This window comes from Aspergillus terreus, genomic scaffold (assembly GCF_000149615.1).
Source record: "Aspergillus terreus NIH2624 scaffold_6 genomic scaffold, whole genome shotgun sequence".
NCBI classification, from domain to species: domain Eukaryota; kingdom Fungi; phylum Ascomycota; class Eurotiomycetes; order Eurotiales; family Aspergillaceae; genus Aspergillus; species Aspergillus terreus.
Window position 1 is genome coordinate 884,769 of NT_165929.1, and position 24,694 is coordinate 909,462.

At 54.0% G+C, this 24,694-nt stretch overlaps 8 protein-coding genes across 8 annotated transcripts; 5 read left to right on the forward strand and 3 right to left on the reverse strand.

Moving 5' to 3' along the window:
- Positions 1-964: 964 nt before the first annotated feature.
- ATEG_04563 (MDR family MFS transporter) lies at positions 965-2,861 on the forward strand (the record flags this gene model as incomplete). The annotated part of the gene is made up of 4 exons (XM_001213741.1): positions 965-1,366; positions 1,422-1,948; positions 2,029-2,402; positions 2,482-2,861. The coding sequence occupies 4 exons, from the start codon at positions 965-967 to the stop codon at positions 2,859-2,861; spliced, it is 1,683 nt and encodes a 560-aa protein (XP_001213741.1).
- Positions 2,862-3,072: 211 nt separating this feature from the next.
- ATEG_04564 (uncharacterized protein) lies at positions 3,073-5,367 on the reverse strand (the record flags this gene model as incomplete). The annotated part of the gene is made up of 2 exons (XM_001213742.1): positions 3,073-4,918; positions 5,051-5,367. 2 exons carry the CDS (start codon positions 5,365-5,367, stop codon positions 3,073-3,075), a joined length of 2,163 nt encoding a protein of 720 aa, XP_001213742.1.
- Positions 5,368-7,782: 2,415 nt separating this feature from the next.
- On the forward strand, positions 7,783-10,049 carry ATEG_04565 (acetolactate synthase catalytic subunit; the record flags this gene model as incomplete). The annotated part of the gene is made up of 4 exons (XM_001213743.1): positions 7,783-7,850; positions 7,954-8,052; positions 8,246-9,936; positions 9,997-10,049. 4 exons carry the CDS (start codon positions 7,783-7,785, stop codon positions 10,047-10,049), a joined length of 1,911 nt encoding a protein of 636 aa, XP_001213743.1.
- An 835-nt stretch (positions 10,050-10,884) lies between these two features.
- On the forward strand, positions 10,885-12,348 carry ATEG_04566 (RING finger domain protein; the record flags this gene model as incomplete). The annotated part of the gene is made up of 1 exon (XM_001213744.1): positions 10,885-12,348. The coding sequence occupies one exon, from the start codon at positions 10,885-10,887 to the stop codon at positions 12,346-12,348; it is 1,464 nt and encodes a 487-aa protein (XP_001213744.1).
- A 441-nt stretch (positions 12,349-12,789) lies between these two features.
- Positions 12,790-13,734, forward strand: ATEG_04567 (mitochondrial 54S ribosomal protein mL40; the record flags this gene model as incomplete). Its single annotated transcript, XM_001213745.1, has 4 exons — positions 12,790-13,012; positions 13,101-13,440; positions 13,551-13,586; positions 13,677-13,734. The coding sequence occupies 4 exons, from the start codon at positions 12,790-12,792 to the stop codon at positions 13,732-13,734; spliced, it is 657 nt and encodes a 218-aa protein (XP_001213745.1).
- A 314-nt stretch (positions 13,735-14,048) lies between these two features.
- Positions 14,049-15,039, reverse strand: rho2 (putative Rho GTPase Rho 2; the record flags this gene model as incomplete). Its single annotated transcript, XM_001213746.1, has 4 exons — positions 14,049-14,336; positions 14,400-14,591; positions 14,738-14,816; positions 15,005-15,039. The coding sequence occupies 4 exons, from the start codon at positions 15,037-15,039 to the stop codon at positions 14,049-14,051; spliced, it is 594 nt and encodes a 197-aa protein (XP_001213746.1).
- A 1,807-nt stretch (positions 15,040-16,846) lies between these two features.
- ATEG_04569 (putative stress response protein Nst1) lies at positions 16,847-20,587 on the forward strand (the record flags this gene model as incomplete). Its single annotated transcript, XM_001213747.1, has 6 exons — positions 16,847-16,995; positions 17,122-17,939; positions 18,003-18,247; positions 18,302-19,895; positions 19,953-20,069; positions 20,121-20,587. 6 exons carry the CDS (start codon positions 16,847-16,849, stop codon positions 20,585-20,587), a joined length of 3,390 nt encoding a protein of 1,129 aa, XP_001213747.1.
- Positions 20,588-21,527: 940 nt separating this feature from the next.
- Positions 21,528-24,407, reverse strand: ATEG_04570 (vacuolar protein sorting-associated protein 35; the record flags this gene model as incomplete). Its single annotated transcript, XM_001213748.1, has 5 exons — positions 21,528-21,845; positions 21,907-22,455; positions 22,509-23,488; positions 23,544-24,181; positions 24,271-24,407. 5 exons carry the CDS (start codon positions 24,405-24,407, stop codon positions 21,528-21,530), a joined length of 2,622 nt encoding a protein of 873 aa, XP_001213748.1.
- Between the last annotated feature and the right edge of the window lie 287 nt (positions 24,408-24,694).

The following is a 24,694-nucleotide window of genomic DNA, read 5'->3' on the forward strand; positions in this document are numbered from 1 at the left end:
TACTGAGCCTAAAGCCATCACTGATGTACGCGGCGGATGACTGGTTCGGGATTGTTAAAGATTTCCAACCCATGAGGTCCACTCCTAGGATAATTACACTACACATCTGATGCAAGAACCCTCGGTTTTGAGGTCCGCAATTTTATGGTGGTCTCATGATGCCTCTTAGGCCTTATATGGAGATGGCGTGTCAGCGGTTAAAGCCTGCAGTTCAATCCTATGTCCGGTAGGTTTTATGGACTACCCATAGCCCGAAGTCGTCCTCCCAGTCGATCTTATACAGTCTCCTGTACTGCTCACTCGGAAACGAATGGCCATGAAGATCTACTCGGTGACGGGGTAATCCACCACATGACTGCTACCCCCATACCCACCTTGAAGGAGATTCTGAAAACCCGCAGACGCATTGTGCTGTTTGTTGAGATGTAGACGGGTTCATTTCTGGCAATCTGCCTCCAGAATGGCCATCGAGGATGCCTGTTTGGAGGGCGGAAATGACTACCGGTGGGAATGCATTCCCATCGGAGTCCGCTCAGAGTCTGACCACCCGGATGCTCGATCAAGTAATCAATCATAGTTAACTAACTAGACTGGGCCTCTTTTGTCAGCACTACGGGGCGGTCGAATACTGCAACGCCAGGATTATGCAGCGCATAACCCGGCGGTCGAATGTGATCATGCCAAGATATGCGCCACACGGCGGTCGAAAGCTACTACAACGCCAAGATATGCATATCACGGCGGTCGAAATGTATAGTTCGCCCGTCGACCGTCTCAATCATGGACTTCGCTGAACTTCGTCCTCCCTGCCTCTCTTACGTGGGTGTTTGTCATCGAGATGGCCTCAACATGTCTGTCGGTCACCTTAAGAACTCCCGGTTGGAACTGACCTCGCCTTCGTCCATCCCTATCCTCTCCGCCCGTTGACGTGCTACTGTGACACCGAACATTCAAGCGGGAAATCATGGCACATAGTTCAGACCTCGAGGGTAGCAACAACGCCCAGCTGGATGACAGTCAGCCCGGCTCGACCAGCAGTTCCGAGCCGTCTCCGGCGGACAGCACCCAGGAGCACAATGGCCCCAACGAACCCCAGCCTGAGTATGCGACGGGCCTCCGACTGGTCCTCATCATGTTTACCATCTTCGTGAGCACCATCCTCGTCTCTCTAGAGATCGGGATCATCTCGACCGCCATTCCCGGCATCACCAACGCATTCCATCGGCTCAATGATGTGGGCTGGTACGGAAGCGCGACGTTCATTCTCGCAGCCTCGGCCTCGCCGCTCTGGGGCAAGCTGTTTAAATACGTCAACGTCAAGTGGGCTTATCTCAGTGCGGTGGTGATCTTCTTAGTGGGCAGTGTGGTGGGCCGCGGCAGCGCCAAATAGCTTGTCGGTCATTATCGGCCGTGCCCTCCAGGGTTGGGGCGCCTCTGGCGTCCTCGGAGGCACTCTCATCATCATCAACTATGTGTCCCCGCCTCGGAATCATCCGCTGCTGATCGGGGCGTGGATGGCGTGCTTCATGCTATCGACGATTCTAGGACCGGTAATTGGCGGTGCATTTACTAGCGGAGTCTCCTGGCGATGGTGTTTCTGGATCAACTTGCCCGTGGGTGGTCCGATTATAATTCTGCTGCTGTTGTTTCTTCGCATCCCCACGCATATCGAGAGCGTCCCGGCTACGTGGAAGGAGATTCTTCTCATGCTGGATCTCCCGGGTTTCTGCCTGATTCTCGTCTCTATGGTGTGCTTGACGTTGGCGTTGCAATGGGGCGGGCAGACTAAAGCATGGAACGACGGCTCGGTCATTGCGACCTTGGTCCTTTGGATCGTCCTGACCATTGCTTTCTTCGTGACCGAATGGCTACAGGGCCCCCGCGCTATGGCTCCCTTTCACATTCTCAAACAGCGCACGACGTGGAGTAATGCCCTGTTTTGCCTCGTGTAAGGCCGCTGCGGATTCCTCGCTATCCATCCCCACCCTCAACCTTAACTAAAGCTGACGATCCCTAATATCTCTTCAGTTCCTACGCCGCCCTCTACCAAGTCATGTTCTACCTCCCGATCTACTTCCAATCGATCCACGGGCAATCCGCCGTCAAAAGCGGCGTTAACACCCTCCCCTTCCTCGCCCTGTTCGCCGTCGGAGCCGTGGTGAGCGGTGCCGTCATCGGCAAGTCTCGCTATACGCAACCCTACGAGCTTCTCGGGGCCCTTATTATGACCGCCGGCATGGCCCTCATCTACACCCTGGATGTCCATTCCTCCCAGGCCAGGTACATTGGGGCTGAGGTGCTTTTCGGGTTCGGCATTGGGATCAGCAACCAGATCCCTATGACCGCCGTCCAGGGCTTCTCAAAGCTTGAAGATGTGTCTAGCGCGACGGGAATCATGGTTAGTAGGTATTTCCTGTGCAATACAAATGGCGCATCTTGAATCCCTCTCCTTAGGTGTGTAATACTTACACCCTCTACCAGTGTGCCAAGCTCTTAGCGGCGCCTATTTCGTTGTTATAGCGCAATCGCTCTTCGCGAATCGCATGCTCCAGACTGTTCTTACTAGTGCCTCCCACCTTGATCCGGCCTTGGTCCTGGGTACCGGCGCTTCCGAACTCAAGACCGTGTTCAGTGGGGACGATCTGAAAGAGGTGATCGCCGCATATATGGTGGGCATCAAGGACGTGTTTGCGTTTGCGCTGGCGTGTGCGGCTTTTTCGGTCCTCTTGACGCTTATCATCCCCTTGAAGCAGTTGCCCGATCATGGGAAGAAACCGGCGACAGAGGCAAAGCCTGCAACCGAGGCTGCAAAAGCAGAGAAGGCTGAAGGGGTCGATGCGGTGAAGCGAGTGGTTGGTTAGCCCGCCTTGGTATGGCAGGCTATCGGCGAAGTTCTGGGGGAAAAAAAAAAAAAATTAACATCCCCATCCCTACCATTAAATGTCAGACTTAAGAACCTTATTTGTTATTTTAATATACTGAATTACTTCCATCTCTTGATCTTTAGAGATCTTCAGTGCATCTAACCCAGAAGCAGCCACTGGGAAGCCCGCTCCGCGAATGCAGGGGGTTTCAAACACCGCCGCCAACGTTCCTCATGATACTCTCGAAGAAAGCCATATCCACCCCCTGAAACGCCCAGTCCTCGCCGCCTGCGGCGAGTTCCGGATACCCGCTCTGCATCAGCCAGGACGGTTCCAGAGAAGGACCCGGGTCGGAGAAAGGGTTTGGACGTGGTTGATGGCGCGGGTGCGCAAACGGCGCGGTGAACTCATGGGAAGCGGTGGTGTCGGCGACGGAGAAGGAGAATGGGTTGGGAGTGTTGTTAGCGGAGCGGGTCAGAGTGCTGAGGCTGGCAGGTGGCATTGTCATGGAGGAGAGGTGAAGTTGTGGTTCGGAGTTGCTGGTGGTGGTGACCGCGGGAAGTGCGGGTGCAGCTTGCAGTTTGGTCGGAACCTCGCGTGCAATCCGAATGATTCCAAAATACGGAATATGCACCCGTGCCACGTCCTCGCCATCTTCTTTATCGCGGGCGTCGTCCTCCTCCTGGTTCGTCTCTTCCGGCGGCATCATCTCCTCGCTCCCTGCCTTCCTCACACTCACCCGTCCAGTCCCATTCTCCATGTTAACAGCAAGCAAAGCCTTCAATAAATCTGCACTTTGCGCGCTTAGCTCATCCGAATTCAGCCGGTTAATCTCACTCATATGCTCCTGCACTTGCTCGATCATCCCGCGGTCGCTTAGATACTGGTTAGCGAGTAGATTGTTCGGCCCATCGCGATGGCTGTCCATATGGGCGAGAAGGAGTGTCATGGCCGCCATGAGGGCGATGAAATCGACAGTGCGACAGCTGTAGGCGATGCGGTTGAAGCTCCGCAGCGCGATATAGCGTGAGAGCACCTCCCGCGACGCATTGACACACGTGATTCGCGAATACTCATACTTGCTCTCCGCAGACGACAACGGGCGTAGCATATACGGCAGATGCACCTGGTTGAGTAGGTTGTAATGACAAATCTGCATGGTCAAGCGGCGCGTGTCCCAAAACGCGGCTTGCAGGTCGGTGGCAGCACTGTCGAATTTGGGGATCAGCCACCACTTGCTCGGGAGGCTGCCGGCGGCTTTCTGCAGCTCTAGATCGATGGCGCGGGTGGCGGCGAGGTCCTGGGAGCTCGGCTTGGATGTGTTCCGTTCGAGGATTCGGGACATAATGCCACAGTGTAGCTGCTCAAGACGACCCATGGGGCAGTCACGGGCGAGGGAGGTCTCGGACGCCATGCTTTGGTCAGTCCAGCCTTGGGGCATACCTAAGAGAAGGCAGAGATGGCGGTCGAGAATAAGGATACGGAGCCACATAAGCTGTGGGTCGCATTTTGTGTTGCGGTCGAGCGTTTTATATGGTTTCGGGTTATCTGACCGACCAAAGCCCATCAACTGGGCAATACACATAGCTCTCCGATTCGCGACCCAGCTTCGTCGAAGGTTCCCAATATTGACCTGGTATAAACTTTCGAGCATGATACAGTCGAGACTCTCTATACTGCCGACCAGATCCTCGTTAGTCGTAACGTGATAAATAGCAATCCCTGCTATTCGTTGCATAATAGCTCGGGGTGGCTCTGATAGATCTTTAATCTCCCGATGAAGGTCCGGGGGAAGATGCTGTAGGAAAAGGGCGAGTTGGAGCATATATCTCGCTATTAAAACCGGATGCACGTTTGGTTCTGGGATTGTTAATAAAGTCTCGGGCATTTGGAGGCCGTTCTTGTAGAGAGTCGTGTATGGCGTAGTCAATAATTGGTGAGAAAGGACGGCAGAGTGGCGACTGGCTTTACAGATACTCTCGATGTCTGCTCGCGACGGGAGTAATTCATGCAAGAACCGAGAAAGTTTGTCATATTTATGTGGGGTATCTTTCCTGGTAGTCGTAAGATACTGCTAGAAAGGCGTCAGTAAACAATCATACAATCATACGCGGAGGCCGGGAAAGGGTTAGAAGAGACGGGCCTCCGGAGATTGATGGTGACGCGAAGACTGCACGTCTGCCAACAAAGGCGTGAGAACACTAGGGTCTGTTCTCTCGCTGGGCAGGGGAGCGCGTGCTCGGTCGTCAGACGGTGTGCCATCGCTGATGCTGGTTTCAACGCGCATGGGGACCTCTGCGAGGTCCTCGGGGAACTCCTGGCTGATACATGGGGAGCCACGTCGTCGACAGCCGATGCAGGACGCACTGGCAATGCGCGGATCAAATATACATTTCATCTTCCGTCGCTTACATTCCCAGCAACTGTGGGTGCCTTTGCGCACCTTTCGCCGCTTGGCTTGCCAGTAGGCATCATATGATGGTGCAACATGCGACACAGACATGGTAGGCGAGATGGAAACGAAAACGTAGAATGTCAGAACGTGGTGGGAAAGGGGGAAAGTAATTCATGACGTTGTCGTGGTGGTGGCTGAAGAGGGGAGACCACTTCACGGCCTCAACATCGAGGGTCCCAGATTAGTAAGAAATCCCCGACTAGTTAACTAGTTATAGTTAACCAAGTACCTATAGATAACATGCCCAGCCAACCAATGGGGGATCGTTATAGTCACAACTCGACCGTAAATATACCGTGTATAAACTGGTTACATACCTAGGTATGTCCTCAGCAGATGTGGAGGGAGTGTCGTCCATGCGATTACAAATATTCTGGGAATTCTCCCATTCTACGTGCATCGTGCAAGCCTCACAATGCACTGCCTTTGTTCTACTCTGCTCCTTACTATGCCAATATGACCTGGAAGCCTCCCCAAACGCTGTTAAATTGGTCTCACCTCACATGGAGAGCAATGAGTCCGCTCTAGGACGTATCCATAATAAGAAGCCACTTAGAGATATCTTGAACACTGACTTATAATTCCTATCATGAGTTTACTATAGGGGTTGGTATATCCTGTTTGTCTGCCAGCTTTGCTACGAAACGACACTCAATGAATGCTAGGCCCAAATTCTACCTAGGTACATTGCAATTGCCGCCCCAGAAAATTCCAACAAGACAAGCACACGCTACTTGGTTGTCAGGAGAGTTGATGGCCCTCCCTCTCCGTTTTACGGGTGATCAGACTCTGAGCGGACTCCGATGCCTTACCATCAACATTATTGGGAGGGCGGGCTATGGCCAGAAGCAGGCGTGGTCGCCCGAGTTGCAAGATCACAAAGGGAAGGACGCACGGTCCGTATACTTCAAGACCATTTCTCTCGTGGCTGATAGATTCGAGTGGGCTGCGTTTGTGCCGACAAAGCTGTTGAAGATGCCCTTCATGTCGCGGCAACTTCAATCGCTTGGATGTCATAAGGAGCGAATGCCTGCATATACAAAACATGTTCTGGAAGAAGAACGACAGGCTTCCAGGGCAGGGTATTCGTCACAGAACAATTTCCTAAGTATGCTGGTGGAGTCTTCAGATCAAGAAAAACGGGTTAGATTGACCAGTCATGCACTCAGTGACGGTGAGATCAGTGAAAACCTCTTTATAATTAGCACAGCCGGCTTTGAGACAACGGCGAATATCATGGGTATGCTGTCATGCACCTGGTGGCGTTCCCCGAATGCCAAGCGTGGGTTCGCGAGGAGGTTTGCAATTTTGGTCCCGATATGCTTCAATGGAAGCATGATGAGATATTCCCACGCTGTCACCGCACACTGGCACTGATGGTATGGTTCATCGTCCCGCCACACGGGCTTGATCCGGGACGGATGCATCCCAGGAAGCCGATGTGATTGGTATCTCCCGAGCTTGCACTACGACGCATGATGCCGGACTCGGTCCAAGAGGTTGACGTTGCAGGTTAGGGATTCGAAGAGTGTGAAGCTGCGGTGGGTTCCGGATACGCAAGCGTGAGTCTGGTACGTATATGTGATTTAAGGCAGTTATAATATGTGGGATCTGGGAACGGCGGCTGGTTACTTTTTAGTGATCCTGTTTTGATGTAGATTGCCTGGTTAGCTGGGCGGACTAAGCTTAGCACGATATGCGTAGAGTCTAGCTTTGTGTAAAGCCTGGTTTCTTTCTTCGAAGCATCCGAGCATTCTCATACTACCCAGGATTGATAGTGAGTTTATACTTTCTCTTTCTGGATAAGTTGGAGACCATGGTTGTATGTTCGGGGGATGAACTGGTCCGATCTCCGGAATCGGCGGGTTGTAGATAGACCGATCAAAGGGTCTAGAAGTAGAGTCCAAGCCTCTTTCTTGTTTTCTAAGTTACAGCCATTGCGATGAGAGAAAATCCTTGGAGATTGTTGTGTATAAGAAATAGACATCAGCCATGGCGGCAGTAGAGCGAGTCACCACACATGCCATCTTCGGCCGAGGCAAGTTATATTGATGCCTTATACATCCTAAGGCACCAGCTCTCGCCGATGATCGGAGTCGGTGGCGTGCGGCAGCCAATCAGGCGGAGCAAGATTATTCACAGGGCGGGGCACTAAACCCAAACAGGAGAGGCCGGCGCAGAGAAGTTTGACTCCGGGTTAGGAGTGGCAGTCACGGACTCACCGCAGTGGTTACTCACACTTACTAGTCTCCCCAGTTTCTTTTTCCTCCCCGTCCCAACTTCTCTAGGCCGAAAATTAACCTGTCCTTCCATTCTTCACAACTCTCTCCTCTCTTATACTTTGTGGCCTGGCAGTCATCCGCCGTGAAGATGATGCCTTTAAGACCATCAAAAAGCGCCATGCGCGCCCTCCACTACCAGAGGTTCATCGCCTCTAGCCGGAGATCTTTTACTACGCCCTCCATGGCCGCCGTCGTGTCGCCCCACTGCTTCTCTACGCAGAAGCGCTTCCAGAGCACAGCTGCCGCTACGTGAGTCTTTTCCTCCTTCTCCTTCATTGGGAGCTCCCTATCTTGTTTTCTTGTCTTCTCCGTCAATTGGTTTCTCGCTGACTCATGTTCTATGATGGACCAGCGGCACGAGACCTGCTCCCAGTCCTGCCTTCAACCAGGAGCCCCATCGCAACGAAGTGTCGCCCCTGCAAAACCGCCAGGTTCCCGAATTGGACGAGTCGTACGTGCTTCCCTCGACAACTAATCCTAATAAACATGCAAATTGACATGGTTTTGTTTTTCCGTCCAGCTTTGTCGGCCTGAGTGGAGGAGAGATCTTCCATGAGATGATGCTCCGTCTGGGTGTTAAGCACATCTGTGAGTCATACATCTTTGCATCAAAGGAGAAAGGCAAAGTACGGTGCTGATCTTAGAACAGTCGGCTACCCTGGAGGCGCTATCCTTCCTGTGTTCGATGCCATCTACAACTCAAAGCATTTCGATTTCGTTCTTCCTCGCCATGAACAGGGTGCCGGTCACATGGCGGAGGGCTATGCCCGGGCTTCTGGCAAACCCGGTGTGGTTCTGGTCACTTCTGGGCCTGGTGCCACTAATGTGATCACCCCCATGCAGGATGCCCTTTCCGACGGTACTCCTATGGTTGTCTTCTGTGGTCAGGTCGCCACCGGCCTAATCGGTACGGATGCATTCCAAGAAGCCGATGTGATTGGTATCTCCCGAGCTTGCACCAAGTGGAACGTCATGGTGAAGTCTGTTGCCGAGCTCCCCCGCCGTATCCAGGAGGCGTTCGAGATCGCCACCAGCGGCCGCCCTGGCCCCGTTCTGGTCGACCTTCCCAAGGATGTCACTGCCGGTATTCTTCGCAAAGCTATCCCGATGCACAACACCACTCCGGCTCTCCCCAGTGCGGCCGCCCTCGCCGCTCGTGACCTGAGCATGAAGCAGCTCCACAGCACCATCGGTCGTGTCGCTCGTCTCGTGAACGTCGCCAAGAAGCCCATTCTGTACGTCGGCCAGGGTCTCCTCGCTCAACCTGATGGCCCCAAGGTTCTGAAAGAGTTGGCCGACAAGGCCTGCATTCCTGTCACGACCACCCTGCAGGGCCTGGGTGGATTTGACGAGCTGGACCCCAAGGCGCTCCACATGCTGGGAATGCACGGTTCCGCCTACGCCAACATGGCCATGCAGGAAGCCGATCTGATTATTGCTGTTGGTGCTCGGTTCGATGACCGTGTGACTGGAAGCATCCCCAAGTTTGCGCCCCAGGCGAAGCTGGCCGCCTCCGAGAACCGTGGTGGTATTGTCCACTTCGAGGTCATCCCCAAGAACATCAACAAGGTTGTCCAGGCTAACGAGGCTGTTGAGGGTGACTGTGCGGAGAACCTCCGCCATCTCCTCCCCCACGTGAACGCCGTGCCCGAGCGCCCCGAATGGTTTGCTCAGATTAACGACTGGAAGGCTCGCTTCCCCTTCTCCCTCTATGAGAAGCAGACCCCTGAGGGTCCGATCAAGCCCCAGACCTTGATTGAAAAGCTCAGTGATCTCACGGCTCACATGAAGGACCGTACTGTTATCACGACCGGTGTCGGTCAGCACCAGATGTGGGCCGCTCAGCATTTCCGCTGGCGTTATCCCCGTACTATGATCACCTCCGGTGGTCTTGGTACTATGGGTTACGGTCTGCCTGCTGCCATCGGTGCTAAGGTGGCCCGGCCTGAGGCTCTCGTCATCGATATTGATGGAGATGCCTCTTTCAACATGACCCTTACTGAGCTGTCGACTGCGGCCCAGTTCAACATTGGCGTCAAGGTCCTTTTGTTGAACAACGAGGAACAGGGCATGGTGACTCAGTGGCAGAACCTGTTCTATGAGGATCGCTACGCGCACACCCACCAGAAGAACCCCGACTTCGTCCCCATGGCTCGCTCGATGGGCGTCGCGGCCGAACGGTGCACCAAGCCGTCGGAGATGGAGGAGAAGCTCAAGTGGCTCATTGAGAGCGACGGCCCTGCCTTGCTGGAGGTGTTCACTGACCGCAAGGTCCCTGTGCTGCCTATGGTGCCTGCTGGCAGCGGACTGCACGAGTTCCTCGTCTACGATGAAGGTATGTTGAACTCGTTTTCAGATGGACATGAATTTGTACTAATTACGGTTTCACCTACAGCCAAAGAACAAGAGAGAAAGGCTCTGATGAGAAAGCGGGGTGTTCCTATGTAAACGGACACCTCCTTTCTCAAAGACAACGACAAGTTCTGTGCCGACGATTTCTCTTACTTCCAAAAGTGCCCTTCCGTCTTCCATCTAATATCCATGGCGTTTCTGGCGGGTTCTAAAACGCTTGTCGGTGCCAATTCAAGGAATATACATACCCTACTCGTCGGGAGAGCCCTCCTGTACCGCGTCTCCCTCTGATGCATAGAAAAATGCATCGGAACGGGGCAATCCAAAGGCCTCGTTTCGAGAAGGGGCATCTGGCTCGGCTTCCTTTTGCCTTACTCACCAATCGATTTCTCAATTTCTTCATCCTAGCAGTGGTATTCACTTGGGATTGTGTTTATTTGGGGGAATCTATCTTGTACATAATGGTTTCGTGTCAGCTATATCGATTTTGTCTATTTGAAACCGTGGAAACGAGAGCCTCCGTCGTTGGATGGCATAGTGGAGATTGATCTGGCAACATCACCATGGTAGAGCACGCCATCAACGAACGGTCCCTGAACCGTCAACCGTTGGCGATGCTGACCGTAGCATGACGCAGTTCACGTGACCCTCCGCCAGCCGCGGTTCGGATCCGAGCAAATCGAACTTGGCAGCCTGTAGGGCAGACGGACTGACTAAACGGCTCCATCGTTCCCTCATTTCCCCGTCTCTCCTCTTTTCCCATGGCTCCATGATTCTCATGACTCAACCCACTTACTTCACTTCGTCGCACAATGTTGCCTCCTCCTTCTTCCCTTTAGTTTGTTACTGCTATTGATTTGGGATCTCTCCCTGTTTCATCTCTATCTTGAACACACGTCCGTGTCGCTGAGCTTATCTTCCCCTTGCTACTATGGCTTCGGTGCCGGGTTTCTCGGCCTCCGCAGGCAGGACACGGTCCGACAACGCGACCCCAACCGCTCGGGACGAACGAGTTGCCTCAGAGGATATGGACGCCCCTTCGGCCGAATCCTTGGATGACAATGAAACTGTCTTCCTCAACAGACCACCGGCAGCTGAGACGCCGCAGAGCAAATCCCCCTCCCAGAGTGCGGCGCCGGTGGATTCATCATACGAACCCCGCAAGTGTTGGATATGCTATACCGACGAGACAGAGGATTCGCCGTTGAATTCGGACTGGCGCTCGCCATGCCCCTGCGCTCTGACCGCCCATGAAGCCTGCCTCCTCGACTGGCTCGCCGATCTCGAAAACCCCCGGTCCCGGAAGCAACACGGCCAGAACGCAAAGATGTTATGTCCCCAATGCAAGTCCGAGATCGTCGTTTCCCGCCCCCGGAGCTACATTGTCGATGTCGTCCGCATGTTTGAGCGCATTGCCGATAATCTGGTGCTTCCGGGAATGGTGTTCACCCTGGCGGGGACGGTCTGGGCCGGGTGCTGTGCGCATGGAGTCTACTCGATGTACTTTGTCTTTGGGACAGAAGAGGCGCGTCGCATTATGGAAGTGCCCACCGAAGGGTCCTGGAATCCGGGCATAAACCTCGGGATACCCTTCATCCCCCTCGTATTGATCTTCGGACGCACCCGCTACGCCGAAGGGCTACTCCCCGTGATCCCTGTTCTTTTCTTCGCCACACACCACCCCGGCCAGGAGCCCGACCTCGACCTGTGGCCGCCCAGTGCCGCAATGACGTTTGCAGCCCTTCCGTACGTCAAGAGCTTCTACACCGCTCTCTACGACCGGCTGTTTGGCAAGCTGGAGCGCAAGTGGATTGCAGAGGTGCAGCCGCGGCAGTCGGATATCAACGAGTTCGATGACAATGCGCCTCCAGAGCATCCCGAGCCAGCGCAGGATCAGCAGGTGGTGATGGAGATTGATTTGCAATGGCAGCTTGGAATGGAAAATAACTTCAATAACAATGGGCCGCAAGCAGCCCTGGGATTGCGCAACATGGAAGGTCAAGCAAACAACCAAGCAAACAACGGCCAACGAGGACAGAATCAGGGCGTGGGCGCAAACGCGCAGGCTCTCCTCGGTCGCCGGGAAGACTTCATCCATGAGTCTGTCAGTCTTTCCGATATCATCCTTGGCTCACTAGCATTCCCCGCGATCTCAGCCTCGATGGGCGGCCTACTTAAATATGTCCTGCCGAAGTCCTGGACCACGGCGTCGACGCTGGAACGGAGTCGACCGGGACTTTTGCAGACGAGATGGGGTCGCACGGTCGTTGGGGGTTGCGTGTTTGTGCTTTTGAAAGACGCATTGGTGCTCTACTGCCGGTGGAAGCTAGCGCAGACGCATCGACGACGCCGAGTGCTGAATTATGATCGCACGAAGAAGCAAGTCGTGGGTTGAGGCTGTATGGACATGTGGTCGGATGCGGGTTAACTTTCCTTGACGATATTCTAACGAAGCATTCATGGGCGTTTTTCATTCTTTCCTCTCCTTCCTTTTCACGAGATAATAATGGACGATACACTCTTTCTTGTAATGCAATGTCTTCACGATAGGATAGCGGCAACTCGCTAGGCAAATTCACGAGTTATGACTCCAACAGGGTTTGAAACGGAAGTCTACAAAGTATACCTACGACTAGTACATAGGTAACTAGGTAGATATTTTCTTTGATGAAAAATCGAATCATGGACCCATACCCATACTGGGGCTTGCGTATCTGCCGCGCCTACAGACCCGAACTTTTAGCGCGCGGCTAAACACCAAAGTTTCCACCCGGCGAGTTTCACACCTCAGGGAAACCATCCAGACCCCCAATCCCCCAGTCCACATCCTCCAACCATGCGGCCCCTTTCACCAGTGCTCGCCTCCCTGGCGAACGTCTTCCGAATCCCCATCTCGCAGACGCCCGCGCGCCCCATTGTCAGCCGCCTCAGCAGCGAGACCAAATCTCCTCGCGGGCCCGTCACCTCCGCTCTCCAGCAGCAGACCGCCAGACCCTTCTCGACAACCAATGCCCTCCTAAAGAGAAAGGGAAACGCACCCCGGGGCGACCGGCGCGTCAGTACGTGATCCTCGCTCTCAGCTCCCTGCTCCCCCCAGATCTCCATGAAAAACCCGACTACAGAAACAGCTAACAAGACATGTATCAGCGCTCATCCGCTACTTCCTCTGGCACCCGCTCACGCCGCGCCCGCTGCGCTTCTCGCGAACCCGCTACCTCCGCCACTGGACCATCCACCGCGCGTGGCAGCTGTACCAGGCGCAGCAGCGCCGCGCGCAGCAGCTCGAGCTGCAGCGCCAGTGGCAGTCGATGCAGGCGGCGTGTGAGGAGCTCCGCACGGGCGCCGGCGACGGCGGCCGGCTGTTCCGCAAGTCGATGATCAAGACGGGCGTGTTCCGCGATCTGTTTCCGATCGAGTATGGGCGCTTGCAGACGGAGAATCCGCCCAAGGACGGGTGGAATCATGAGTGGAAGCGGCCGGAGAGGAAGTAATTGTTTGGTTTGGTAGTTCAACGGTGTGGTTCGTTTAGGAGGGGAGGGCGTAGGCCCTGGTTTCGTTTCTCTCGCTGTATGTATTGCATGTACTATAACTCGCTAGGACCGATGGTCTTGCTTTGTGTATTCTTGTTGGAGGGTGTGTTACGGTTCCGAATGGAAGATAGATTACCATCATATCAACAGTGACATAGTAACAGATCGCTAGAGGGAATGAACTGATGGACAGGATCATGAAGAAGCGAGTCGCTCCAAAATCAAATGAGAGAATGTCGGAGTGCGCCTGAGTATCGTGTATAAAGTTGCCAAGCATGTGCTCCAGAGTGTGAATCAAAACATCGACGAAAGACACACCATAGATGACAAAGGAAAGAGCATGGTAGACACAGGCAGAAATAAAGGACGGCAAGAGTTCGAAACATCCACCCAAACGCCAGTGATGCAAGATATAGTTCAACAGTCGTCAACCGCTTCCGTCCCCCCTTTTGTAAAAGTGCAATCTAACAGCCCTGGTGAGACGTGAATCTTTCAGGGGCCAACAAATATGACGGACTTTCGTCCAGAACGTATATATCACAGAGCGTCATAGTGGCGCCTTCCGTCATAGTACGATGCAGCAGGAGCTTTTCCGCTTGTCGAATTTGAGCAGCGCGGCGCGAGTGGCGGCCTCGAAGACGTCGTCCACTCCTTCGCCTGTGAGCGAGGAGCACTCGAGGTATTTTCGCGCCCCGATCTGCGTCGCTGTATCGCTGCCTTCGCGCGTCGACACGAACCTCAACGACTTCTTTCGCATCTCTTCCTGCGCGAGCGGGTCATCGCGGAGATCCTTCTTCAGTCCGACCAGAATGATGGGGACGTCCGGACAGCGGTGGTTGGCCTCTTCGATCCACTACACGGTGCCTATCGTCAGCAGATGCTGTAACCTGGACGGCAATTGTTCCCAATGACAAACCTTCAGCTTCACGTTCTCCAACGAATCCGGGGTATCGACAGCGAACCCGATCAGAATGACGTGAGCCTGTGAATATGCCAGCGGACGTAGTCGCTCGTAGTCTTCCTGACCGGCTGTATCCCACAACGCCAATTGTACCGATCGACCGTCCACTCGGCAATCCGTCACATAGTTCTCGAAAACGGTCGGGACCTGTAACCATTGGGGGAGGGTTAGGCACGTGCGTCAAACGAGGACAGAGTGGAAGACGATATCGGGAGTACTGACATAGTGCTGCGACACGCAGAAAACGGCCAAGTTAGTGAACCCATCTTCCTTGCATGGGGAGGACTCCTTACTGTTGGGAAATACCCGAGGGTGAAGACGCTCAGAAGACTAGTTTTCCCGCAGGCACCATCGCCGATGATGACCAGTTTCCTATGAAATTCCGTCAGCGATGGGGAGGCTCGAGCGGTTGGGAAATGAAGATGGCAACGGGGAGAGCGAGGCGGCCGAATCGATATCCACGCCCACGGGAGGGGCACGTCGTGAAGTTGATGCGGATCGACGGAGCAGATCCAGACCGTCACCCAGGGTCCCTGTCTCCATCGGCGTGTCGCACGTACCTTCGCATGACATTGTCGTTCTGTTGTTGGGCCATGGTCGACAATGGGGTGGGAGACGACGAATAGCCTTGTCGTCCGAGAGAATGGAGGAGGAAAAGGAGGCGGAGAAGGAGAGAGAATAGTGAGGCGCGCCGATGTGGTGAATGGACCCCGTGGGAAATTCGGCACTGAGGGGGAACTAAGTCTAGGCACCACACCCACTCTCGGTTCGTTTCTTTTCTTTTTCTTTCCTTTATGCACAGGAAGCACAGAAGATTGGAGATTAACGATTGATTGATTGATTGATTGACAGACAGACAGAGGGGCAGGAGAGAATTATTCAGGAGAGGAGTCAGAGTAAGAATGAGGAGGCGCAGCAGCCGCCGTCAACAACGGGATGGAGATCAATAAGAATGGCCCCCTAAACGGGCGGAAGGCGGTCGAGATGAGGCTGACGGACTCGCGGTTAGCTGGTCAGGGGATATCCACGTTCTTCAGGTACAGAAGAAGAGAAGCTGAATCATGGGGGAGGAAGGGACGGCAGACGGAGAATTAAATAGAAGCATTCATGATAATTATAGTATCTACTAAGCAGTGAATAATCCCATTGTCCACCGGTCATAACTGAACAGGGAACATAATCAAACCAAAGGATCAGATCGACCGGAAGATGGCACAGCTGAGCTTCATCCACTTGTTACTAAGGTTAGAGATGTGTCTCAGACGGGCGAGACTAAATGGTTTGATCCCTTTTTTCTATTAGTTCTAGCCCCAATATCAGTGTCTTGGTGTTTCTGTTCCTGTTCGAGGGGATCCCATGCTGATGCTGAGTCCCGGAGATGCCGATAGAGGCTCCTCCACCTCCACCGGATATCTTGGATGCATCGTAGTATGTACACAGTGTTCCGTACAGAGTAACTAACTATAGTATACCTCCTATATCGGTTCTTTAGGCGCCCCGCTCTGCGGGGACAGGGTACCTCCACGTCATGTCAGAATGAAGGATGGATTCGATAATGAGACAACGAAGTATACAAAGAGTATGAGAAGATGAATGAAGCTGCATTCCTTACCACCAGATAAAGCCAATATTCGCCCGGGTCCTCTTTGTTTGAGCGACATACTACTCAGCGTGAGACTACATATTGCTCCTTTCTATTGATAGAAAAAGTATGGAGATCGACGAGACCCCCAGGCACCCAGGCACCCAGGCACCAAGTCCGCACCGCATTGCATTACATAACACCGGCCTTGGTGCCTGACTCTCCAGGCTGCACCCTCGCTTGCGGCGGCTAATCCCATTGCGGTCGACCAACCATCAACGCCCGGCGTCAAGATCCAAACCCATCCATTCCATCGTTTCGTTCATCAATCTCGACCCGGCCCTGCGCCTGTACGCCCTCAACGTTCCCATTCGCCTCCACTCGATACGCTCACTTCCTACGCTTGACCCCCAGCCCTGTCTCCCTCTCCCCGGGGAACCGTCTTCATCGCATCTCCCCCTCTCCTCGTCGTGCGGCGGCCCGGGTCCTTTCCACCCCTCTCCGCCCTCATTCCCCGTTTGTCGGCCTGGGCGTCTCACCGTGCACCTGTCTTCTCCTCCGCCCACCTCTCGCGGCGTTCCGCTTCCACTGCGCCTTTCGTCCTTTCCCACCAGCGGGCTCCGTCGGCTCCTTTCATTGTCCGCGTCGACAGCCCGCCCGCCGAGAGCTTTGTTCGTGCCCGGTTCGATCTCTCGTCCCCCTTCTGACTGGTCTGTCTGTGTCCTCCACTAGCATGGTGGTTGCGTTGGAACACTGCAGGAGATCTTAGCTACGCGATCTCCCCTTCGAAACACCCCCGCAGATAACAACCTCCACCGTCATGGCACCGTCACAGCACCCCAAGTCGGCCGCCGCGCCGGCCACCACGTCCGATCAGATGTCGACCGCCTCTTCGCGTCCCACGAACGGCACGGCCCATACGTCAGCCGAGACCGCTTACCCATCTTCCATGACAGATTCAAAGCCGACGTCAGTGAACCGCAAGAAGCAGAAACGCCGACAGAAGCAGGCCGCTCGCTTGGCGGCGGAGCGTCAGCTCGAGAATGGACACGTCCCCGACTCCCCCGCCGATCCCGCTGACCATAGCAGTCTCAGTCAGTCGGGGCCTGGCAGCCGTGCGTCGGATGAACAAGACGCTGATGAGGCGTATTCCAACCACAGCGAACAACACATGGACCACTCGAACCCGGACGGCCACCCGTCCAAACCATCTGGTCGCAAAAAGAAGAAGAAGGCAAAGAAAGGTCGTGCAGGCTCGCAGACGCTCGGAGATGAAAGCTCCACCCCTCTGTCCACTCCTTCCGTTTCGATGTCACACCCTCTTCCGCCGCCTCTGCCACCTCATCTCGGCACCCGCACCATCCTCAAGTCGGCCAAAGACCGTAGCATATGGAACACGTCGACGCAGGAAGAGCGGGAGAATATCAAGACCTTCTGGCTTGAATTGGGCGAGGAGGAACGGCGGCAACTCGTCAAGGTCGAGAAAGACGCGGTGCTGAAGAAGATGAAGGAACAGCAAAAACACTCATGCAGTTGCACGGTGTGCGGGCGAAAGAGGACCGCTATCGAAGAGGAATTGGAAGTGCTCTACGACGCCTATTACGAGGAGCTCGAGCAGTACGCCAACAACAACCAAGGGTCATTCGAGAAGGGCTCGCCCATCGTTCCGCCTCCTCGCTTATATCAACCACCGTTGCGTTCGCCCGGTCAACATACGAGAACCCAAGGACAGTTTCATCCCTCGAGGGGTCGAATCCACGAGATAACTGAAGACGAAGAAGACCTGGAAGAGGACTACGATGATGAGGAAGAAGACGATGACGAGCCGTACAGTGACGATGAGTTCGAAGACGAAGAAACCCGTGCTGCTCGTGCGGATTTCTTTGCTTTTGGAAACAGCTTAACTGTAAAAGGTAGTACTGACTCCTTCTATGTTCACGCTTAGAGTCCCAGCTAACGTTGTTTCTCCACGCCAGACGGAATCCTTACGGTTGCAGATGACCTATTAAAGAACGATGGGAAGCATTTCATCGACATGATGGAGCAATTGGCGGAGCGCCGGATGCAACGCGAAGAAGATACACAGTACAATATAGCTGCAGCACATCAGTCCCTTCATAGCGGTCATAATCATCCTCCATATGACGAAGAAGACTACGATGACGAGGAAGACGAGGAGTATGACAGTCAGGAGGAGGATGATTATGACGAAGACGAAATGGTAGGTCCCCAATGTACACCGTTCATCCTAGGCAGTGGACTAACTGTCTTGCAGGACACCATGACGGAAGAACAACGCATGGAGGAAGGCCGACGCATGTTCCAGATCTTCGCCGCTCGAATGTTTGAGCAGCGTGTGTTAACAGCCTACCGAGAAAAAGTCGCCGAGCAACGCCAACAGAAGCTAATCGAGGAGCTCATGGAGGAGCAGACTCGAACGGAACAAAAGAATGCCAAGAAAGCCCGCGAAGCCGAGAAGAGGAAGGAGAAGAAGCGCCTTCAGAAACAGGCCAAGGAGGAGGAAAAGGCCCGGCGCGAGGCTGAAAAGGCGGCCGAGGAGGCCGCTGCCAAAGCCGAGCAGGAGAAGAAGCTAGAGGAACAGCGAAGAAAACGAGAAGAGCAAAGGAAGAAACGGGAGGCCGAGCGGAAAGCCCAGGAAGAAGAGCGCGCACGCAAGGAAGCCGAGAAACAGCGGCGTCTGCGCGAAGAGCGAGAGAGACAGGCCGAAGCAGAGCGAAAACACCGCGAGCAGAAGGAGCAGGAGAAGAAGAAACGGGAAGAAGCTCGACGAAAAGAGCGCGAGGAGCGCGAATTGAGGGAGAAGAAGGCCAAGGAAGAGCGAGAGCGCAAGGCCCAAGAGGACCAGAAGAAGGCCAACCAAGAGACTCCCGAAACGAAACGTACCTCGCACTTGGGACCTGTTCCTATCCCGGCGAACTTGCAGCCGCAAGGATCCTCAAGCCACCTTCAGTCCCCGCACCTTCAGAGCGCATCTCCTGCTGTCCCTAAAGCTCCCACTCCTGCCAAAGCTCGCCAGCCGTCTCAACAAGGCTCTCACGGATCGTCTCCGCGATCCCAGCAGGCTAGCACGGAACCTTTCCACACATCCATCTCTCCGCGGTCAATGGCGCCATCTCAATCGTCGGGAGCCTCCAGTGTGGCTTCCAAGCAAGGTTACGGACAACAGCCCATGCTTCACCACCCCCAACCTTCCACGCCGCTGTCCCCTCTCGGCTCTGTGAACAGATCGTTGCCTCCCGGGTTTGCCAGTGCTGGGTTACCGTCAAATCCGCCCGGCTTGCCTGGCATGGTTCCTCGGCCGCCGATCGGACATGAACTTCCTACATACCCGCCACATTCTGGACCGCTCATGAATCAACTCCGAGGTTTCCCGGCTCCTAACGGAATCCCTATTCCCCCCGGTATCAATGGCACTCGGCCTCTAGCGCCCGGTCGGGGATTCCCGCTTGAAGCAGCCCCTGGTCTCCCGTTCCATACACAGCAACCGATTGCGGGAGCGTTTGCTTCGCACCAAGGTGGTATGTCCCATGGTCATTCTAGACAACCGTCAGGGTCATTCGAGCGTTCGCCTCTTGAACCGCATGCGCAACCCTTCCCTATCTCGCGGCCCAGTCCGATCAAACGACCGCCTAGCACGCAGCAGGAGCAGAGTGACGCCAATCGTGCCACCCAGCGTGATGTCGACAACCTCAGTGCCCAGTTAGGCAGCAGTGCCCTCCTGGATGACACGGACATTCCGTTCACATCAAATCTCTCGCAGTCTCTTCCTGGTGCGACGGCTCCAGGATCGCTGCCAGGGCCTACGCGAGCCAGCTTCGGTGCGCCGTCTCTGTTCCCAGATCCTCTTGGTAAGGCCGCCTTGCTTTACACCCAATGTATTATGCTTCATGACTGACTGTTTGTAGCATCTAAACCCGGCGGTTTTCCAATGGGCCCTGGTGTAGGGGCCAACACATGGGGCACGCAGATCCCATTCGTTTCGTCCGCTTTCCCCGGAGCTCCGGCATGGGGAACTGCACATGGTATGTACAGCACTCGTTGCCGGTTTCTGTCTAATTACTGACCCTTCCAAGGGAGCGGCTGGTCCAATAACGCATTTGGCTCAGGTGGTCATCATCGCGCGCACACATCACGCCCCGTCGCAATTCGGCTTTTGGTGATTCAGGCTTGCAAGCAACTTGACACGATGAGCTCCTCCAAGGCGGGAAGTGGTTATCATGATGTGAAGATTGTTCTGCAGCAGGTGGAGCAGCTCCGGCCATCTAACGAACCTTCGATCCCACTCAAGGAAATGCTAGATATTTGCGACACGGAAGGCAACACGCAGAATGGAGGTGGATCGTTCTCTATCAAGAAGGACGAGACGGGAGAGTTTGTCAAGTTCGAACCGGATAACAACAGTGCTGCCTCAGGCCACAGAGGGAGCATCGTACCTGGGGAGATTGGCAGTCCAGTCCCGAGTAGCAGCATGCCGGCGTTTGGCGGAATCGGTAACACACCATCTGTCCTCCGGCAGTTTTCTTCTCCAACGGGTTTCTAAGGCGTTTCGGCACATGAGCATCCCATCTTAAGTGTGGATGGGGATTTGTTATTGTTCGACTTTCTACGGTTTGGGAATGATGATTGATTGCCGGAATGCTTCCTCTATTGCTTTTCGCTGTTCTTTGCTCCGTTTTCTGTCCAAGCGTCATGTCATGGTCTTATTCATTCTGATCAATCCTAACGTCTTCTTATCAAATCTTCTCGCAACACGTCTTGATGGTCGTTCCGCTTGTCTTGTTTTCTTTTCGCAACGCTCTATCGTTTCTTTCCACGTCACACTGGTTGTTCGAGTCGAGTTTATGGGTCAATACCACGGTCATGCATGGCCTCCTCTTTGCGCAATATGCAGCCATTCCATGGAGCACTGTTATCTCCATGCTAACTAATAGCATGATCGATCGGTTCTCTCGCACACCTGATTTTCTGATATTGAGGTATGCCTCACTACGTAGAATGTCCACTGTAGAAACCCCTCCGCCTGGAGATGCGACGGTGCACGTCTTTTTGTTCTAATTGAGCAGACTGTTCGTTCAACTGACTTCACTACACGATTCTGCAGACTGAATAAACAGAGATACCGTGACTTGTCAAAGCCTTTTATACTTTTGCCTGCCTGTAATGGAACGTGTGAAGATGTTGTATTCCTAAATCTGTTGGGATGATGAAACTATGTACTCCGTAATGGGCATCTCACGTGATACTGACAAGTAGAATTTTATAAGTCAATAGATGACATTGCGCAACCATCACAAGGAAGGGGGTATGATACGGTATCGACATAGACGACAAAATATGATGATACACCTATATAACCGCACGAAAATGGAGAAGGGAATCAAATCTTACACGGGTTAACGGGCTAGGAAGGACAGAAAAGCAGGCAACAATATAGGAGGAACAGCACAAGCTGAAAGACGCGTCATTTCATACAATCATTTTCACTGTCTCGGATCCGTCACCACGCCCTCGTATTCTCTGGATCGGATGTATTCCAGTGTACGCTCGAAGTGGCGTTTGGGACCCTCCAGGCCGGGGTTCGGCTCATCTTCGTTGGTCTGGAGATTCGAATGGATAAGCTCAATAAGGCCGTTCAGATACTTGGTCGTCACGGTCTCGTTTTGCTGGTCGAAGTAGTAGACGTAGCGGTTCAGGATCTCAACAAAAAGCTCCACGGACACCGCGGTATCCATGCAGGCATCCGCAACGCGAAGCGCACGCTGGAGACACTCAAGGACGCGTTTGCCGTCGCGGTAAAGCTTAAATGGTGTTAGTTAGGGATACATGCTGGTGGCAATTGATCAGGTTAGGGGGACCTACGTTCTTTGCATCCTCCTCGCCTCGTTGCGGGTTCTCAACAACCCACCAAAGGTGGCTTGCTAGATACACCGCACGGCATTGGTCGGGTTTCTTCAAGAGCTTGCTTCCATGTAAGGCGGCCTTGGTGATGAGTGTGTCGTAATTTTCCTTCGAGAAACCCCGGGTACCGTGAAGGGCACCAGCGATGATGCACACGGCCTGGAATTGCGCACGAGAGTCGCTGATGGAATCTTCGTAGATAGTGAAGGCTTGGGCGAAGAACTCGTAACTGAACTCTTCGAAGCCTGTCTGGTCGGCTACTTCGCCGCACATGACGAACAGCCGCAATGCGAGATCGGCACACCCGGGATTCACGCGCTGGTAGAGGTTGTTGACACATTGGTGCATGAAGCGGTATAGTGCCGATGACTGGGACTGCCAGTTGTCATCATAATGTTCGCGCGCTTTGAGCTTACGCGCCAACCGTATTGATGCAGTTATGAGAGCTGGGGTTGTGTAGCGGATCCGCTCGTTGCCATCGAGGTACGCTTTGCGGGTCGCTTGGAGCAGCTGCATTCACGGGTTAGAGTATGATATGATACAACCAGCTTTTGTAAACTCACCTTCAACTGGGTGTCATTTTCGGGAGCTTGGATTAAATGTACTAATCTCGCAAGCCACCCTTGCTCCTCAATGGTCTCATCGGTTTCACCGCGTCTCTGGGACTGCAGCCCAGGGTAGCCCATAGACTGCTGCGCACCTTCCTTGATTAGTACTCTCAAGGCCTGTAACACACGGTCAAGGTTTTCGGTAGTGGTAATCAAGGTCCGATGGTTGAGTAGGTTGCGAGCGATCTCGCCAGCGACTGATCGCCTCGTGGGGTAGGATTGCGATGTCAATAATGGGAGATAGTGAGGCAGCGCCAATGCCGTAAAGATTGAAACGTATGAACGGATGGGTGCGAGGAGAAGGTGTAGGAGATTCTGCTGCGTCGGCGCGGAGTGCAAGTCAGCATGATCAGCATACTCGGCCGTTTCCTTGGTAGCGAAGTCCAGGATCTGGTCGACATATTCAAGCTGATCGGGGTAGGTATTTAGCGCGAGATTGACCAATGAGACCAACAGCGCCATGGTGTCCTGAATGGGAAGTCCGCGAGTCTTGATGAGGTTGACGACCTGGTCGTAGAATATGGAGTACAGTTTGACGTCGGAGGGAATTCCAGCCTGCTCCGCCTTATCCCCATTTTCAGTTGCCGTGGGCTCTGCCTCTGCCTGGTCCGTAGTCTGTTCCGGCTCCTCCGAGGCCTGCTCCACCCCATTCTCCGCAGCGTTTGCATCCGCGTCTGTCGCAGCCGCTTCCTTCTTATTTTCTTCGGAAACCTTGAGGTTTTCAAGGAGCCGGGTGACCGCTTCTTCCTCAGTCTGCCTTCTTTTTTCTGGGTCAACGGACGATTCAGTCTCTCGCGCGGCATAAGCCGACAAGCGGTCCATAAGCCCTATGACGATCTTCTTGAGGTCCACATGGGGATTGAGTCGTGCAATCGCCGAAAGCAAGAGGTCCAGGGTGTGAAGATGGAACTCGTCGGGGAAGACCTTTGTGATGACTGGAAGGATATTAGTGTTATATTTCCAAAACGTCATACCTGCAGTGTTCCGTACCTTCAAGCAGATACTCTTGAGCGAGGACATCTCGGCATTGAACAACCTGTTCCAGCAGCGCTTGTAGTATACCGGACTTGTAGGCTTCAAGATCGACCAACTGGCTCAGTCGGACAATATTGCTGCCGACCAGCAGTTCCAGCTCCCGGCGCTCTTGCATCCTCCTCTCCCGTTCCCGCGATGGACCCTGGTGTTGAAGTCTTACCCACAGCTTGTTCATCTCCACAAAGTTAGTTAAGACAAAGTTAATCGAGTCTTGCAAGTTGCCCTCCGGTCCGTCACCAGAGCCGGTGGGAAGATGATCTCTGGCCTGACCGGAGAGATAGTATCTCAAAAAGAGACCACGAATCGGATGCTGGACACCTCGGCTCATCTCCATCATATCTTTCATGATCTCCTTGACCGGAGCATCCTCCACCGACATGTATACCGTGCCCACGGTGATCATCAGATAAAGTCGCGGGATGATGTTGCCGGCATATTGGACCAGCTCGTAGAGGTCGGCCAGGTGGTTCACCGGATGGTTCTCTTTCAGGTAAACGGAGAGGTGTCGCAAGGCATCGAAAACGGCCATGTACAGTTCGTAGTACTGTTTCGGACCTAAGCTGGGTGTGCGAAGCTCGGAAACCAAGGTAGATCTAGTTCAATGGACGAAAGGTGGTTAGTCCCCTCTGCGCGATCGCGATCTCCGCTGTTGCCTGGGAGGTGATCGGAAGCTCGAGCTTACCCGCATTTGAGCGCATCCATTAACTTCCCCGGTGTCTCGAGACATTTTCGCATCATCTGTGACTGTTGCCGTACTACTCCCAATGCCTCCTCGAGGAGGCGGCTCTGGTCCTCCGACGCCGTTATGGGGGTGGCCATGACGCTTGATATGCGGTTCGGGCTGAGTTCGGGGCGGTAAGGGAGCTCGCGAAGGGGGCGGGGAGCGGGGTGAGAGGTGGTTCAATGACAATTGGGAGAGCGAGAAGAAGATTTAGGTCGGCAGCTCCTGGTCCATAGACAGGAGGAGAGAGAGAGAGGAGAGATACGAGACAGTGGAGAGGAGGCAGTTGAAGGGAATGCGGACATGCGATGCAACTGGGGGAAGATGGAAGTGGCAGTGAGTGACTAAGGCGCCCTTATTATGTAAACTGACGTACTGCATCCCA